At 34.5% G+C, this 18,118-nt stretch overlaps 4 protein-coding genes across 6 annotated transcripts; 2 read left to right on the top strand and 2 right to left on the bottom strand.

The window, feature by feature from the left end:
* Positions 1-571: 571 nt before the first annotated feature.
* LOC107642463 (upstream activation factor subunit UAF30) lies at positions 572-2,289 on the bottom strand. Its single transcript, XM_016345826.3, has 2 exons — positions 1,580-2,289; positions 572-996 (listed from the first exon to the last, which is right to left on the bottom strand). Exons 1-2 carry the CDS (start codon positions 1,859-1,861, stop codon positions 871-873), a joined length of 408 nt encoding a protein of 135 aa, XP_016201312.1. The 5' UTR covers positions 1,862-2,289; the 3' UTR covers positions 572-870.
* A 3,068-nt stretch (positions 2,290-5,357) lies between these two features.
* Positions 5,358-8,563, bottom strand: LOC107642462 (uncharacterized). The gene is made up of 2 exons (XM_016345825.3): positions 8,288-8,563; positions 5,358-5,898 (listed from the first exon to the last, which is right to left on the bottom strand). The coding sequence occupies exons 1-2, from the start codon at positions 8,528-8,530 to the stop codon at positions 5,683-5,685; spliced, it is 459 nt and encodes a 152-aa protein (XP_016201311.1). The 5' UTR covers positions 8,531-8,563; the 3' UTR covers positions 5,358-5,682.
* A 334-nt stretch (positions 8,564-8,897) lies between these two features.
* Positions 8,898-11,944, top strand: LOC107642458 (F-box family protein). 2 transcript variants are annotated; one of them, XM_016345818.3, is made up of 9 exons: positions 8,898-9,288; positions 9,460-9,681; positions 9,818-9,891; positions 10,250-10,325; positions 10,503-10,613; positions 10,974-11,148; positions 11,261-11,379; positions 11,507-11,567; positions 11,678-11,944. In XM_016345818.3, the coding sequence occupies exons 1-9, from the start codon at positions 9,211-9,213 to the stop codon at positions 11,746-11,748; spliced, it is 987 nt and encodes a 328-aa protein (XP_016201304.1). In that variant the 5' UTR covers positions 8,898-9,210; the 3' UTR covers positions 11,749-11,944. The 2 variants fall into 2 exon arrangements, with proteins under 2 accessions (XP_016201304.1, XP_016201305.1); XM_016345819.3 differs by having other exon boundaries at positions 11,261-11,383.
* Positions 11,945-14,619: 2,675 nt separating this feature from the next.
* Positions 14,620-16,789, top strand: LOC107642459 (uncharacterized). Of its 2 annotated transcripts, none has more exons than XM_088486153.1 (3): positions 14,620-14,772; positions 15,028-15,340; positions 16,190-16,789. In XM_088486153.1, the coding sequence occupies exons 2-3, from the start codon at positions 15,079-15,081 to the stop codon at positions 16,435-16,437; spliced, it is 510 nt and encodes a 169-aa protein (XP_088342279.1). In that variant the 5' UTR covers positions 14,620-14,772; positions 15,028-15,078; the 3' UTR covers positions 16,438-16,789. The 2 variants fall into 2 exon arrangements, with proteins under 2 accessions (XP_088342279.1, XP_088342280.1); XM_088486154.1 differs by lacking the exon at positions 14,620-14,772 and adding an exon at positions 14,789-14,918.
* The last annotated feature ends 1,329 nt before the right edge of the window (positions 16,790-18,118 follow it).

Raw genomic sequence — 18,118 nt, 5'->3', positions numbered from 1 at the left:
GCGTTATATGAAATTATGAATGTCCACTAGTGTCGACCAAAACATCAAGCCGAAAGTCCAAAAAGAACAGAACGGAAAAAGTGTGCATGAATCAAACTCGTAAAGCATTCAATATTTCAATGTGGTTCTCCAAATTGTGCTGTGTTTATTGTCTAATGTCCACAGTGCCTCAGTCACATATACACACAGTTTGTTATTTTCCAATGCCTTCGAGTAACTCACAATTTACAAATAACTGGTCACTAGATTTCTTTATGCATGACGAAGTGTGACACTAAAGTATGAGCAGGGGTGAATCAACACCTATCCCAAACTGGGAAGCCGAAGAATAAGTCTTAAGAAATTGTGATCTTGCAACTAAACATAAATATGAAACATAGGTTACTCAATTTGACGTACTACCACCATTTTGATGCCATGGAGGACATTCTAGGTAACCCAAAGTTAAAAAAGGAAGAAATATTATTTCTTGCACAAAGAACCAAAATCATAGTTCTGTAACCCAAATTGGCCGAACCTATTGCATGCATACATTAATTGATATTCAAATGAATTTGAGATAAAAGGGATATTAGAAGAAACCTGAGTGAACAACCATCCTTAAAATAGCATCACGGACCAAAAGGTGATGAAAACACATGGCTTGGAAAATAAAAAGCACATATATGCATAATCTTAAACAATGAGATAGCAAACGTGAAACAAAAGAACATCACGTCGGAAACCCAATTGTCTGAAATTACAAAATCCAAGTTTCTTTAGTGGTTGGTCACAAACCATGCACAAAAAAAAGACCTACTTAATGTACTAAAAATCAAGTTACCATCATCATCATCATCATCAACAACAGTCGAACAAAGGTGAATATCACTAGCCTGATTTTACAAAATGGGTAGCTAGCAATCTTGCAATCTCTGTGAACCCGACCTTGTCTTTCCCATCAAAAATAGTCTTCAACTTGTCATCACAAAAGATCTCCTTCTTATTACTAGGATTCTGCAAAAGAACACAGCCCTGTTATGCCATTGCAGAGACCAGCCAGCAGCCAAAAAGACAGAAAAATGCCACACAACAAGAGAATAGGCTTCCAATCTAAGACTTCTTGAAACAAAAGTTTCCACCAAATCCGTTAGGCCAGCATAAACAGAATAAACAAAATCCGAACAATTATTTCAAGCTTGCAACACTAACACCACAACCGAACCAAAGAAGAAACTGTCTCAAAGCTAAGGATCAAACATCAAAACCAAAATCTTGGCACAAAGAAGGCCATCACTATTTGCCTAACAAGCTAAAGTTTTCAATACTGAAGAATCACATTGCAAAAAACATCATAGCTAAGCCTAAGAGTTACTATACATTTACACAAACCCTAAAATCAAACCAGAACTAACACAAATAAACGTAATTACAACAAAAATGGTAATAAAATCAAACAAAAGCCGTAACTTTAAGCGAGGAAATGAAAGAATCAGTGAACAAAATGGCTGAAAAGCACGAAAACCACAAAGATCACAAATGAAAACACCCTTATTGAACCACAAAAAAGGAGAAAGAAGAAAAAAAAAAACGAAGATACCTGAAGATTCTGCAGCTTGATGTACTCCCACACTCTCTTCACAGCGTGAGTTCGGGACACCTCCGAAGCACCGAGGAAGCTTCCGAGCTCAGAAGACACCGGCACTACCTTCTGTATCCCCACGTTGTTCCGCGGCCTGCTCGGCGCCTTCTTCGCCGCCTTAGTCGCGGTGGTAGCTCCACCGGACGCCGCCTTCTTGGCCGTGGCGGATGCTCCGGCCTTGGCCGCAGCAGCCATGAGCGCTCTTCCGGCAAAAGCGCCAAAAACCCTAGCTGGTGCCATGATCGCAGTGCAAAAGACCCTTGGTTTTGTTGGAATATTTTTGAAAAGTGAAAAACCCTAACAGGGAGTAGTGGTAGAACTAGTGTAGAGTGAACACAATAAACGAGACTACGAGAGTGTGGGTTTTGGGTTCGCTCTTCCTCTTCTAACTTGCTACATACACGGTCGGAACTTTTCAATGCTTCGTACAAGTGACTCAAATTAGGGAAGACGTGGCATGTTTTCATTGGAAGTTGGCCGTGCGGGCCTTGGGTAGACGTTGATGGGCTCACAAGTTTCTCTGTTTCCCGCTTTTTTTTTTAGTGTGAATATGAATATTTTTCTTCGCATTATATGGGAATGTTTTCGGTGAAGAGTGAAGATTGTAGTTTTTTTATTAGAAAAGTGTGCATTGTACGTTATGTCTATATTTTTTTTGTTTAATTATTCTATTGGTCTCTATAGTTTCGTAAAATTTTCAATTAGGTTTCTATATTTTTTTTCTTTTTAATTGAGTTCCAGTATCAAATTTTTTTTCAATTAAGTATCTCTTAGTAGTAATTGGCTTAATTTTATAGGGACCCAACTAAAAAAAAGAATCGGTACAAGGAGCTAAATAAAAGGAAAAAAAAATATAGGGACCAATTAAAAAAAAATTGGTACAAAGACTCAATTAAAAGAGAAAAAAGTATAAGGATCTAATTGAAAATTTCGCAAAACTATAGGGACTAGCAGAATAATTAAACCATATTTTTTTATTCTTTTTTGAGGTAACTACCAAATCGGTACCCGAAAGATTCTGACGCTGACAAAATGGTACCTGACTTTTACTATTGACAAAATAGTCCCTAAAAAATTTTAAAATTTGACAAGCGTGTCCACGAGCTCGCCGGAGCAAATCTCCGTCAAGCACAATGCTAAAGTGGCCACCATAACCTGGCAAACCACCCCCAAATCCTAATCCCTCCCTCCCCAGCACATACTCCCCCTCCCTCTCCCTCCCCATCGCAACCCCCCTCCCCTCTCCCTCTCCAACGCACACTCCCTCCCATCGCAGCCCCCTTCCCTCTCCCTTCCCATCGCACCCCCTCCCCAATGCACATTTCCCCCTCCCTTTCTCCACTACCACTCGCAGCAACAACCACCTCAACATCAACGGCAACAACAACAATAAGCAACAACAACAGCAGCAACCCCAACGCACACTTTTCTCTCCTTCCTATCGCAGCAACAACCTCAACAGCAATAGCAACTTCAACGGCAAGAGCACTATCAAGGGCTATTGCCACCACCATCGGAGCGGCAACAAGGCCTGGAATAGCCGCATCTCCTCAGCCCCTCAACCTTTCTCTCTTTCTCTCTTTTTCTCTTTATATTTATATATGTAGGTTATGTGTTTGTGTAAATGTCTGTGTGTGTGAATGGATATTGTTATTGTTATGGTCCTCTGATAAGAGAAGGAAGGAATGAGGGAAAAGAGAGAAGGAGGAACAAGCAAGGTTAGGTTTTGAATGTGCAGGTTCTTCTATTGGTTCTGTTTTAGGTTCTGATGGTGTTGTTTTTGCTGTTATTGAGGTTTCGCTGCTGCAATTGGGGAGGGAGAGGGAAGGAGGTAGTGTGCATTGGAGAGGGGGTCTGTAATGGGAGGGAGAGGGAAGGGGCTGCGATGGGGAGAGAGTGTGCATTGGGTAAGGGGTTGCGATGGAGAGGGAGGGGGGAGTGTGCATTGGGGAGGGAGAGGGAAGGGGGATTGCGATGAGGAGGTGGGATTAGGGTTTGGGGGTGGTTTGCCAAGTCACGGCGGCCACGTTAGCATTGTGCTTACCGGAGATTTACTCCGGCGAGTTCGAGGACACGCTTGTCAAATTTTAAAATTTTTTAGGGACTATTTTGTCAATAATAAAAATCAGATACCATTTTGTCAGCGTTAGAATCTTTCGGGTACCGATTTGGTAGTTACCTCTTCTTTTTTCTATTGTAAAAACTATAATCTCCACTCTTCACCATAACATTACCCTCTATATATATAAACACGTGTGTGTTAAAAACGGGTTAAGCTTGTGCGGAGTTAGCTAGAGAAGGATTCAGGGAACCTTTTATAGATTTCGACGGTTAAGTCAATGGTAGTCTAAACAGTATGAAAATATTGGAATGACATCCTCTAAAATCAATGTTGTACGAATGAATGTTTTTATTGAGATAAAAGATGGAATAAATCTCAGAAACTGTGAGTGCAATTTGGCAAATGAATAGTTTAGTTCAAAAGATAATTGCTAGAGAGCATTATCATTTTGTTATTTGATCTATGCTATTTATTTTTAGTTTTTTACAAACCGTTATTGCTAACTTTTTTTTTTCCTTCATAAAATCCCAAGTGATAGTATTTTCAAACTTCTTTTTTGGTTGTATTGAAGAAGCTAGAAGTCGAGACCTCTCGAGGGGAGGGGGACAATAATGCCACTTCAAGGAAAACTCATTGACTTATTACATTCAAACTTGCAATGATGAACTATTGCATGAAAGATCAAGACCATCAAACTTAATTTTGTGGTGCAACAACGCTATCAGCCCAGCAAAAAAAAGAAAGAAAGAATAGGGACTCTTGGGGTAGGAAGCAGGAACTAGGAACGAAATCAGAAACTAGCGCAATTTCGATAAAACCACGAAATTTTATCCATGATACATAAGTGATAAGACATTGAAGTTTATAATTGCGTTCTCTCACAACCCCAAACCAAACCAGTCAACAAACCAGTAGAGTAGATTCAATAATTTAACTGGAGTTGAACTGTGATTAAATTGATTTAACTAAATATAAAATAAAATTATTAAAAATTTAATATATAATTTCAAATATTTAAATTTAACAATTTTTAAACTAATAAAAATTAAATTTTTACAATTTTATATAATAGCTTATCTATAATTTATTATTAAAAATTTACAAACAAATTCAAACATCACAGTTTATAACTAAAAATCAGAGGATACAAAAATGATAAACACATGTTCCATCACAAAAAAAAATAAGTTTTAACTAAACAAAACATACTACTCATCACAATTTATAATCATAATCATCATTAAGTGTTCCAAATTACATATAGCCAATAACAACACAAATTACATTTTAATTAGATTTTGGATATACTTTGGTTGCATCAACAAATTTGCAGGATGAGGATTAGCAACATCAGTTAGCATGCAGCTGATTTTTTTTTCTTAATAATAACTAACTCACATAAATTTAGAGTTATTGGGTTGTTAAAAGAGAGAAAAACTCCGTTCTTTTAAAAAAAATAAAACGGTGTCGTCTTAAACAGATTAACACCAAACCAAAATCCCTAAAAAAAAACTGAACCGGTTCACATGATTTACCAGTTAACCGTCAGTTCGACTCGTTCTTTCACTGATTTTTTGCTTTTTCATGTCAACCGAATTGGCCAGAAGACCGATTCCCGGTTAATCCAGTGAAATTGGCCGGTCCAGTTTAATTTTCAGAACAACTATAGGATCGTAATCAAATATTTGTGTCGCTATCATACTAGAATATAAATATATCCAATGTATGAATTATGTCTAAGCAAGAGACCATCTCTTAAAGCTCAAGACTAATGAACGTACCAAAAGAGCAGCAGGAAAGACACAATATTATTTCGAAGGACAAGACTCTTAATGGAAAACTAGTTTTCTCATATAGAACAACCAAACTAGTTTCAATAGTTAAAACTCTAGTTTTGTCATTGGATTTCTCTAATTATGATAGTGACGCAAACTAAGAAACCACAACTCTTAATATCTAACTTGGGGTCTAAGAGGACAGAAAAACGATATGCGAAAACCTACTTCTTTGATGATTTCCCTTTCTTTTTTGAACCCTTCCCCTTTGTGTTGTCCGTGTGAGAATCCATGTTACTGTCCTTGGTGCTGATTCCACCCTGCTGGCCAAATTCTGGAGACAGAATTCTAGCAACCTCAGGAAAACCAATACTAGTTTTGCCACGTAACAACGTATTCAAATTCTTCTCCCAAATGTCATCTTTCTTAATACCAGGACTCTGCAGTGCAACCCATATCATTATAAAGTCACTGGCATAACAACAATAAAATCCAAATGAAGATATAAATGATGAAAAAGAAACAAATGTAATTCATTACACCAATTTCAACAAAAATCTCGTGATAGAATTCTTAAAGATGTCAATCTTAATTTTTCAACTAGCAAATGGTCTAGCTATGCTTTACTGCATCCAAAATTGTCTACATTACTACAGAAATCACAAGGATATGCAAAATGCAATCCATTATCTAAGTTCTCCCTCTGAAAGACCGCCTCAAAAGTAGTATCAACAGCCCAAACCGACCAAGAACCAGGCTTCAATAACATATAAAAAACACTATATAGAATCTCATAATCATCATAGACTAATCATGGCTCACCAAAAGCACCGTTTTCCTTTATAGACATTGGATATTATTATTAGGTTTGGTTTTTCACATTAATCTTGTTTAGGCTCAACTTTACATTAATCTTAAGTATAACTTAAGATCAATTATATGCCTGTCAGAAGTCTCTTGTTTTTCAATCTTGTTTGTGTCTAAATATATTCCAAAAATTAGAATTATTATTGAAAAGATAAATATAACAGCTTCCAAAAGAAAATGGAAAGATAACCTCCAGAAATGGTTAAACTAAGAACTAAGAACTAAGAAGGTTAAACAATGATAGATGTGTAGAAAGATATATATACACTCTGCATGTTTTGTATTCTTGTTAACATGGTGTTAAAGAAAGGCATTATGGTGAGTGACCCTGCAGTTTTTTTTTAACATTATTCAAATAGTGCTTTCTTTTTTTTTTTTCACATGCCTACAACATAGTGAACAATGCATTAATAATCAAACCTCAAAAATTAAAGTAGAAGAAATCAGGTAGTACTAGCATTCTCTTTCTATAGGTTTCAAATCAAATCTTACATGACATATTAAATCTATCTATCTATCTATCTATCTATCTATCTATCTATCTATCTGTATTGCATAAAATACAAAACAAAAATCATATGATGCTATTTTACTATTTCCTTTCTTCTTGTCTACCTGTGCCATTTCTAGTCTTTGCTTTCTTTGTTCCTTGCATAAAATACAAAACAAAAATCATATGATGCTGTTTTACTATTTCCTTTCTTCTTGTCTACTTGTGCCATTTCTAGTCTTTGTTTTCTTTGTTCCTTGATTTTGATCTGCCTTGAATTTTGAACCTACCCTTTAGGATTTTAACATATAAGTGGAGGTTGGTTTTAATTTGCATCAAATTACTGTTTATATTATTGGTCCGCATGTAATAACATTATTGCTAGCCACTATTCTTGTCTAAAATAGTTATTATTTATTTCTATAACTGAAGCATTATGGTTATTAGCATTCCAATTTTAATGTCTATGAGTTGCATATGTCAATTTTAAACAGTTTTACTAACAAAGTAGCAGATGATTAAGAGAAAACAGTGATGTCATCATTAAAGTTAAGCTCTCACAAACCTAAATGTAGTGTTAATTAAAAAAAAAAAAACAGTGGCTCAGAATTTCTAGAGGTTTTGGGGTGAGAGCTTGGTCATGATAAAGAATAATGTGAGGTAAATAAATAAATAAAGGTGGGATTGCACATCCAAAAGACGGCCTAAAATACTGTATTCCAACACAGTGAAGATCCTAAGCCTGTGCTATATATTTATGTGCTTTCTTTCTCCTCACATAACACATTGACAAGAAATTAAAAGGAACTTCTTAACTTCTCTCAAAACCCCTCCATATATTTCATCATTCAACACCATAAATCTCTATCATATCATCACTTTCTTTTATATTCTTTAGCCATCATTAGCCATGCCACAAAACTGAATAGCACCAAAACCAGAATACAACACTAGTAGTAGTAGTAGTAGTACTCATCATCACTCTATGGAACCAGCCTTAGAGAATAATAATACCAATGAACAACAATCCATACAAAAACTCACTATGTTCCCCATAACTTTGAAGGTAACACACAAATATAAATACTAGTTATAGTTGCTCATTCATGGCATGTATATTAGTGTTGCAAAGTTAAATTGTGTTTTTCGGTTGATTTTTCAGTTTGAGGAATTGGTGTACAAAGTGAAACTAGAAGACGCATATAAAAAACACTATATAGAATCTCATAATCATCATAGACTAAATCATGGCTGACCAAATTAAAGGTTGCAGTATTGCATAATCTAGATCAAGTTAAAAAGTTCAAGATCACAATTAACAAAGCAAATAGCAATGTGTAATAAATTAAGGTATCTTTGAGTGAGAACATTTATCAAACAGTTGGTATGCAGGTCCCAAACAACGAAACAGGGACCCAAAACGCTGCAATAATAACACGATAATAAGTATGAATAGGGTTGAAGATGGAAACCCTGGCATTGTAGAGCTTCATGAACTTAGAGAGGGTCAACGCCATCTCTGAACGAGACTGATGAGGGATGCCGAGGTAGTTGCAGAGTTCGCTCGTAGCTTTGCGATTTTTGCCCTTCTTCCCTTCAATTATTTCTTTTGCTTTTGACACCGTCGACATGTTCCTCCGCCATACTCCTCCCTTTTCGGCCGCCGCAGCCACGGCGGCAGAGGAGATACGGAACCCCACTCGCATCCGATTCATCTGGCAACTTCTGCGATTACACCATAGGCCATACTCCCCTAAATTACCGAATTGGGTTTGGATTTAAAAATGGCCCAATTTAAATTGGGCTTAGTTTGGATCAGAGGCCCATCAACACCCCAAATTTATATCTCCTATTCAGATATTATTAGTTAGGATTAAATGTTTTGAATCTAACTCTAGATTGTTCCTGATGTAGTTGCATATTTTGTTTTGGTGTACTAAACGGGGCAAGAGCCCAATGTAGTTGCATATTTGGTGGCATTTCATATTGTTGTTGTGGGTGGGGTTGCCCGGCCCATGAAACTGTCCAAAAAAAACTTTAAAGAAAGATATAAATCAGATAAGATTTAGATTTAGATGATCTGATTTAAATCTTATATGACCAAAAAATATATATATATCTAAATCCGACTATGCTAGAGAACCGGACAAAACCCGATTGCTTTCAAACCGGTAGGGTTAACCCGAAACGCATCCAACCGTTCATTCCTTTTCTCATCTTTCTCCATCTTCATCAAATCCTTCATCTCTTTATTTCACCTAACCCCCAGACAATTCCGGCCACCGGAGCTGATTTCTCCCGGTTTTCCGACCGGTGACCCGTCGTTCATTCATCTTCTCTCCGGTTTCCGTTCCATCTCTCATCGATTCCCTTTTTCTTGTGTTTCCGTGACGCCATGACTATTTCCGAAGACGAGGACGAAACCTTAGCTCACTTTCTCGAATCGGAGGTTCTCTCCGAAACCTCTGACCAGGTATTCACTATTTTGTAAAATTGTTCCCTTTTTGTGTGGTAATTTGTGATATTATCATATCAGATGATAGATTAGGGTTTTGAATTGGGATTTAGGTGAAAGCTTGGGTATTTAGCAGATTTTGTTCGAATTCTAAGGTGTGGAGGATTAAATTGAGTTGCTTTGTTGCAGGAGGAGGAGAATCCGGAGGAGCCTGAACCAAAGAGAAAGAGGGTAGAGGAGGCTGAGAGTTCTAAGGAAGGTGCCAAACAAAGTTTAAGTTCAAATTCATTGTTGGAGTCGAAGAATTACAGCGTGAATAATGTAGTGGTGCCGAAGAGGATTGAGACCGGTTCTTTCAGCAAAGTCCCCCCTGAGCTCTTTCACCATATCCTTAAATTCCTGTCCTCAGAGGTTGCCGCTTTATATATTTTTGTGAAAAAAATAATAATAAGATGAAGGAGAGAAAAGCCTTGAATTTTAGGGTCTCTACGTATATAGATTGTTTAGGGTTTATTGGCTAACTTCTGTTGTTTTTTGATGGGTGCAGGACCTTATTTCTTGTTCCTTGGTCTGTAGGTTTCTAAATTATGCAGCATCCGATGAAGCATTGTGGCGTCGATTGTAAGTAAATGACATCATGTCAAAGTTTGCAGTCTTGCGATTGTTGTTGATAGTTGTTAAATATTTAGCATCTGACGACATGAGCTGACTAATTTGGATTACATGCTCTTAATCCATGATATCTCCTCATTTTGCATCGTCCTTGTAGTTGATGCTGAAGTGATATGAGACCTTGAACTGCCATTTGAAGTGGTGGCTCTCACCTCCTATCTCAACTCCTATCAGATTGGGTTTTAGGAGTGGGTTCTCCTTTACTTCAATAGTTCATGTTGATTATGATTCCTTGTTTCATATGATTTGTGATATTAGGTTTTCATGAATCATGTTTATGTCCATTGTCATGATAAAAATTATTCAGGTACTGTATGCGATGGGGTCTTCTTCCCCCTACAAGAAAGTTAAGGGAATGTCCATGGAAAAAGTTATATATTCAGGTAATTGCTTATTTTGCCCATTTTGTTTGATATCTATTCTTTCAACATTTGTTTTTTATGTATTTATAATAATCATATTTCATCATTTCTCTCATGGAAGCTTGAGTTGAGTTATTCATACATTTTGTTTGTGCATGCATGTTTATGGATCTTTTCATTTGTCTTATCATTGTGCAGCGTGATGAAGAGGATATGGTTGAACTTGTCAGAAACTGCCAAAATGAGTTTAAGGAGTATTACATTCAAATGCAAGCAGCTAAGCGGAGTCAAGCCCCTCATCCTTCGCAGGTAATGGGAGCCTCCATTAATGTGGAAATATCTACTGATATATTGAGAATGATCTTAGGGAGATAAATAGTTATGGTCCTTGTACCGTTGTTCGTACTCCCCTGCTGTCCAAGCTATTTGATGAAGGGGAAAGCTGAACTTTATATTGTAATGCCTGTTTGATTTTGCTCTGTGTATATATAAAACTTAACAGGGATTTGGGATTTCATAACATTATGCAAATGCTAGGCTGCAAAGTAATTTTGTTGTTAATACTTAATACTATAATGTGTTTTGATGTGAATGCTTCTTGCCTCCATAAAAGATGTGCCTCTTAACTGTTTGTGACCTCCCCTAATTGTATTCGTTTAACATGTGAAGGTGAAGGACGACAGAATAATCCTTGACAAAACATTAGCTGATCAAGTGTCATCATGGAAAAGCAGCAAGGGACTCAGCGATGCAGTGGTAACTGATCATGCTTGTTCTGGGGAAACATGCTCTTACTATGAAATCGGAGATGTATTTATTTGTGAGAAGACCGGGCAAGTTCATGGTATGAAACATGTTTTATGGACAATGCTACAGTGTATTTTTACATTGCATAAGTTTAAATCCTTTTGTTTAGACTAAATCTATCAACTGAATGTTTCTTTTTCTTTTTCTAGTTTGTGATGAGACTTGTAGAGAAGTAATCATGGATCCCACCAATGAGCTTTTGGTCTGTACAATATCAGGGCACTGTTTCGATAGATTTCTGTCACCGTCCGAGATGGAGCCGGATACTGTAGGTCAAAGTCTACTTAATATAGCATAAAATTAATTATCAATAGCATCTATTATAATACTGATACATAACCATGTACACAGTATAGCTTGTCCTCGTAACGCTTTCTGTTCTTTCGAAACTTCAGGAACAGCAGCAAGGTGGTGCAACTGATGAGGCAGAACCATTTATGGGGTCGGGCCGTTTTGGTAAACTCATCTCTCCCTGTCTCTGGCTTCTGTTCTTTGTTCATTTTTCGGATCAAATCAAATCTTGCACATCCATCTCATTATGTTGCTACTCTGTAATCTTTAAACAGCAAGAGCTTATACGCTGGGATACAATTGTGCTGATGAGAAGGAGCTGGCAGCAACTTTAAGGTTTTGCTGATTCCTCACTTTGTTCTCTTCTCGGTGGATGCTCCAATGTCACATTTAGATCCTATTAAAATATTTCAGTGGTGTAGATTATAAAACCCATTTTAAATTTCGTGTAATAGTCTTATCATATGCCTTAACTATTTGTATTTCGTGTGACAGTCCTATGCGGTAGTGTATAGTTGAATATCATTTGAGGCATTTTTTCATTCTCTCTCTCGTTATTGCAGTAATTGTTCATTTATGTTTTCGAAAATTTCTTGGTACTTTTGGGAGAAATAACAAGATAGCGTTTGTTTTGAGATACTGAGACTTAATATCATGTTTGTTGGTTCAGAGACTGTTACTAAAATTTCTGTCTCTGTCTTCAAAATTTCAGTATTTCAGTACTTCTAAAAAATGGGGACACGGGACTAAAATTTTTAGAGATGGAGACTGAAACTTTAATAATATTTTATACTTAAAATATTCTCATTTCAATTAATTAATTCTAATTTTATGATTTGTGCAAATTAAATTTTAGTTTCATTATTGTTTCAATTTCTGTTTCTCATTTTGTACCGAACATAATACTGAGATTTATTTCAATCTCTATCTCTTAGTCTCAGTCTCTCAGTCTCAGTCTTTACGTCTCTGTCTCTCCACCAAACGCTACCTAAAGGAATTAGATACAAGTAACGTACGAAGAAATAGAAATGATAGAATAATGATTAGTTTCAATTTTTAGTTTAGCATTAACCAAATGCAATTTGTCAAGGACGTGTTACCTCATCCAGTCCATCAAAATCAAACATGTCTTTTAAACCATACACGGATGGTGGTTGAGTTAGGTGTTGGATCGAAGAAACTGAAGCAATCACTATTTTAATCTTCTTGATTGGTGTTCTAAAACTTTTTTTTGTTAAAAAGAATGTAAAAGAAAAAACGTAATATCTGACAATGCTCACAACGGCGAATTTATTTTTGTTAATCATATTAACAACAAAGTAGCTTTAGTTGTTAATGATAGATGATTAGTAGTTATGTAAAACATAATAATGTCACTTTTTCACCGATATTTGTCCATTTTTTTCAATGGGATTGAAACTGGTTAAACTAACGGAAGAGTTTCTAGTATACCTGGAATATCAGTGTTCTAGTTGTTTTAACTGTTGATTTGAATTATAAAAAATATATATAATATATATTAATTAAAATCAACGATTAAAACAACTAGAACACTACACTTAAATTTTTCCTAAACTATATGCCTCTTAATAATATTCCAGCTTAGAATCAGATTCACCACAACACAAGTTGGGGACCAAAGAAAAATTGCTCCAGATTCTTTGATCGCAATCATTGTATTAGCTTTGAAAGAAGTTCCTTGTTTAGATGCAATTCCAATTAACTAAGAATTCCTCTTAGAATAATTCAATGAAATCTAATCTCCCCATCCACATAAAATAAATAAATCTGAACACGTTTTAGTTTTTAGTTTGTTTAAGAAATATTACTCCAGCATAAATTAAATTAAACTAGTTTAAATTATATAATTCGTATATTTTTGGTTACTAAAAGAAGAATTTAATTCTCATATAGTATATAAATAAATTTTATATACATCCAATTACATATATCACATTAAAAAAACTTCTTTTCAATTATTGCATTAATAGTCATTAAAAAAATTTTATATCCTTGATACATCAAAATTACACTCTTAAACAAAGTTATGTAATTTTTCATTTGACATATCTCCTTCTAAAAAAATGTTAGAGTGAAAAAGATAAATAAATCATTGACTGTTCTTAACTCAAAAATAAATAAAATGTTAATTAATTAAAATATAAAAATATTTCTTACTTCTTAAGAATGAAAATAAATAAAATCTTAAAAAAAATTTTAAAGTCTTGTATTTAAAAAATAAAACAAATATTTTATATTTTTAATTAATTAAAATTTTATGTATTTTTAAGTTAAAAATTCAGAATTTTTTTTTGGTACTACTAGGATGAAAATCCACAAGAAAGTTGCTTAGATTATAAGTCAGTAGTTAGTGAGGAAGCCAATAATTTCGGAATATCCACATCTCAACGTGTGAGAGCAGCATGCAATGCTTTGACGCGTAGATAACAACAAACGCGTACGGCGTGCATATCTTATTGGAAACATTTTAAGTGCACTGAGATTATTGATATACTAGTTGTTTTAACCGTTAATAATTAATTAATATATATTATATATATTTTTTATAATTTAAATCAACGGTTAAAACAATTGGAGTACTGGTACTCCCAATACATTTAAAATGTTTCCTATCTTATTTCGCGCTCATAACAAATCTAATCAAATTCATTCAATAAATACCATCCTCATCTTCATCTTCTTCCTCTATTTCTAAAGATCCTTCAATTTCTTCACTCACTTCTTTCAAAATCCCTAATTCGATAAGCTCCTTTATCCCTTTTTTATTTCATTTTGTAAAATTTTCATCCTTGTTTCGGAACTTCTTGTTCACAAAAATTTGATATTGCTATTGACTTTTGCATGCAACAAGATCCTGTGCCTAAAATCGAGGAGGGGCAACAATTTCGGAATATCCACGTGTCAACGTGTGAGAGCAGCATGCAATGCTTTGATGCGTATATAACAACAAATGCGTACGGCGTGTATATTTTATTGGAAACATTTCAATTTCAAGTGCACCGGGAGTACCGATGTATTAGTTGTTTTTGACGCGTATATAACAACAAACGCGTACGGCGTGCATATCTTATTGGAAACATTTCAAGTACACCGGGAGTACTGATGTACTAGTTATTTTAACCGTTAATTTTAATTAATATATATTATATATATTTTTTATAATTCAGAAACGGTTACAATTAGATTACCGGTACTATCAGTACACTTGAAATATTTCCTATCTTATTTTGCGCTCATAACAAATCTAATCAAATTCATTCAATAAATACCATCCTCATCTTCATCTTCTTCCTCTATTTCTAAAGATCCTCCAATTTCTTCACCCACTTCTTTCAAAATCCCTAATTCGGTAAGCTCCTTTATCCCTTTTTTATTTCATTTCGTAAAATTTTCATCCTTATTTCGGAACTTCTTGTTCACAAAAATTTGATATTACTATTGGCTTTTGCATGCAACACTAACATTCACAAATTTTCAATTAGGTTTTAGTTTTAGGTGAATTTTTTACCTTTATCATAACAAACAAATATTGCCTCTCTTTTTATTTATTTAAATCTGATTGTGTGTTTTAACCAAATTACCAATGTTTTAATTCTTTGTGCAGATTCAATTTTGGAGTCACTGAATCAGCCTTCATTATTATCTGATCTTGATCATGGGAGGTGGAAAGGAGCATGATGAGAAAGGGTTGTTTTCACACCTTGCTCAAGGGGCAGCATCAAGTTATGCTCACTCACATGGACATCATGGAGGATACCCTCCTCAAGGGTACCCTCCCCCTGTTGGATATGGTGCCTACCCTCCAGGACAACACGGTTACCCTCCCGCCCACGGTTACCCCCCTGCCGGTTACCCTCCTCCCGGTGGCTATCCTCCTCCTGGTGGTTATCCACCAGCTGGTTATCCTAATCCACATGGTATGCATATATGATCCCTCTTTCTTAGTTTTGTCAAGCTACTTTAGTCTTTAGGTTATGTAATTTCACTTATCATGGTTATATAATTGATATATAGTGTTTTTTAATTTTTTTAAAAGAATTTCATTTTGATTCATTGTGAATGCAAAACAGTTTTATAAGTGCATCCAATCGCATAATGTCTTGTTAGTAAAAATAACTGTTTTACAATGACAGTATGAATTGTCATGTAAGAAAACAGATATGAGACTGTTATCTTAATTTATATTGTGAATCCTATACAACATAGTGATTTTTTAAGTTTTAGCTTAAATTAGTTGTGACTTTGTGTTGACTGCTAATCAAATTGAGCAATGTTATATGCAGTCCCAAAGATATAATCATAATCTTTGATAGAAATTGTGATGAGTCTTTTGATAAAATGAATCAACACAATCTATTTATTATTTCAATAGTCAATAGTTTTGACCATGCTTTGAGATTATTCTAACAATTTTCATTTAGGTTTATTTTGGCTGTTCTTTACTGCATTTGGAACTTGCTAATGTTTGCTGCTGAATGTGTTGTAATGATGTTAAACCCTATCCAATGATGCATTTGCTAGATGAAAAGCTTTTTTATGAGAATGAATTCTCGTGTTGTGAGTTGGTTGTCATTGTGTGATTTTTTACCACTCATTTGAAATGTGAGAGCTGCACAACACATGTGTGACTTTAGATGATGAATGGTGAGAGATCAAACATGTTAAAGTAATGTGAAAAAAATAAATATAAGAAGACTCATTTTCTCTTTTATGCTGTCTATTAATGTCTACATTGCCGAAAACTAACTTCTCTGCCTTGTCACCAGGGCATAGTCACCACAGCGGCAGCGGGATGGGAGGATTGCTTGCTGGAGGTGCTGCCGCTGCGGCTGCCGCATATGGCGCCCACCATCTTTCTCACGGCCACCATAGCGGACACATGGGCTACATGGGACACATGGGACACATGGGACATGGGAAATTCAAGCATGGCAAGTTCAAGCATGGAAAGTTCGGCAAGCATGGGAAATATAAGCGTGGCAAGTTTGGTAAAATGTTCAAGAAGTGGAAGTAGTTCTATCTTCTATGTAGAATAATACCCTATCTACTACTATGCTTTATATATATAGCTTCTATAAATAATTAAATATTAAATAAACGACAACTTGTACGAAGTCAGTAGTCAATTGATGTAACTATTGTTATTGTCGAGCTCTTGAATGGTTTGCAAGAGTTTGGGTTACGCCAAGATAAATTATATTAGTTTATATTGGAGAAATTAGATAGAATTTAAAGATGAACATGAATTTGATATCAAACCATGTTGGTCGCGTTAAATTGAAGGTGAAAATGCAGTGTAGTTTTTGTGTGAGGTTACTAATCGAAAATTATTAGATAATTTAATATATTTGACTAACTTATTATTTAACCGTTTTTAACTATAAATTTTACAAGAAGATAATGTATATGAGTTTTTACCTATAATTGGATTATGCTGAATCAAACTAAATTATACTGAATTATCCACTATATCAAACCAAATTCAACTCGATTGGAATGTGAACTTTTTAGAACCGAATAACAAAGCAGCACTGTGTTTATAGAAGGCAACAAAGCTGAAAGAAAATAGAATAATATCCATTCTAAGCTTATAGGAATAGAAATCAGTAAATTACAATTTATAAAGCTCTTAACTCTCTAACTACCTTAACAGACCCTCAATTCGGATGAGTTAGGATTTTTTTTGATTGTCCACTGTATCTTCCAATCCGACAGGCTAAGGATTAATTCGTCGCGGATCGGAACTCCATTTAAAGATCTGCTGTTGGCCAATGGGTTGTTGCATGCACAAGGCGGGATTCGAATCCCGACACTTATTTAAGCGGATGAGTGAGCTGACCATCGACCAAAGTTGATTGATGAGTTAGGATTTAAATGTACGTAGCAAAAGATGCTAACGGTGGAAGGCTTTAGTGACTTCCCTCAAAAACATGCGAGTGTCTTTGGATAAAGGTAATTAAGGAGGACAAGTAACTTTAGATAGTATTTAAATTTCTGAAAATATTTATTTTTATTTTTATTTATATACAAAATAATTGTTTAGATAGTTTTTTAAAGGCCAACGAGATGGTGTTTGGATTGCTTAACAACTCAATACTCTTAGTATAATTTTTTTCTTATCTATCTATTAAATATTTACAACACAAGCTAATGAAAATACGAATTTTAGAATTTGAATTACAACAGAAATAAAATTTCGGTTTATTTATAAGAATTTAATTTTTATCTTATATTTAAAAAAAGGTAATATTATCCTTTATTTAAAGAAAAAGATATTCTTATTTCTTATTAGTAAATATAAAAATAACTAAAATAACAAAAAATATCATATGTATTATTGATAACGATTGCAATGTATTTTTTTTAATTAGAAGTGAGACTTAAATTCGAAACCTCTAACTTTAAATAATAAAGAGGAGATTATACATTATAGCTACTAATATATTTAAAAATTAAATAGTATTAATTAAAAATTAAAAATATTAATTATTATTAAATTTATAAATTCTATCATATATAAAATTTATTATTTTAATTTAAAAATAAAAATTTAATTTTGATGTACTATAAAATATTTTACATAATCTATAATTATAATAATTTTTTAAATGACTATTCACGAAGTTAATATAAACGAGTTATTTTTATTATTATGGTATTAGATGTTCGTGTACTGCCAGTGAATCAAATAAAAA

Source organism: Arachis ipaensis, chromosome B5 (assembly GCF_059453495.1).
Source record: "Arachis ipaensis isolate K30076 ecotype BB chromosome B5, ASM5945349v1, whole genome shotgun sequence".
NCBI classification, from domain to species: domain Eukaryota; kingdom Viridiplantae; phylum Streptophyta; class Magnoliopsida; order Fabales; family Fabaceae; genus Arachis; species Arachis ipaensis.
Note: the sequence above shows the minus strand (reverse complement) of the source record. Positions and strands in the feature narration are given on the sequence as shown.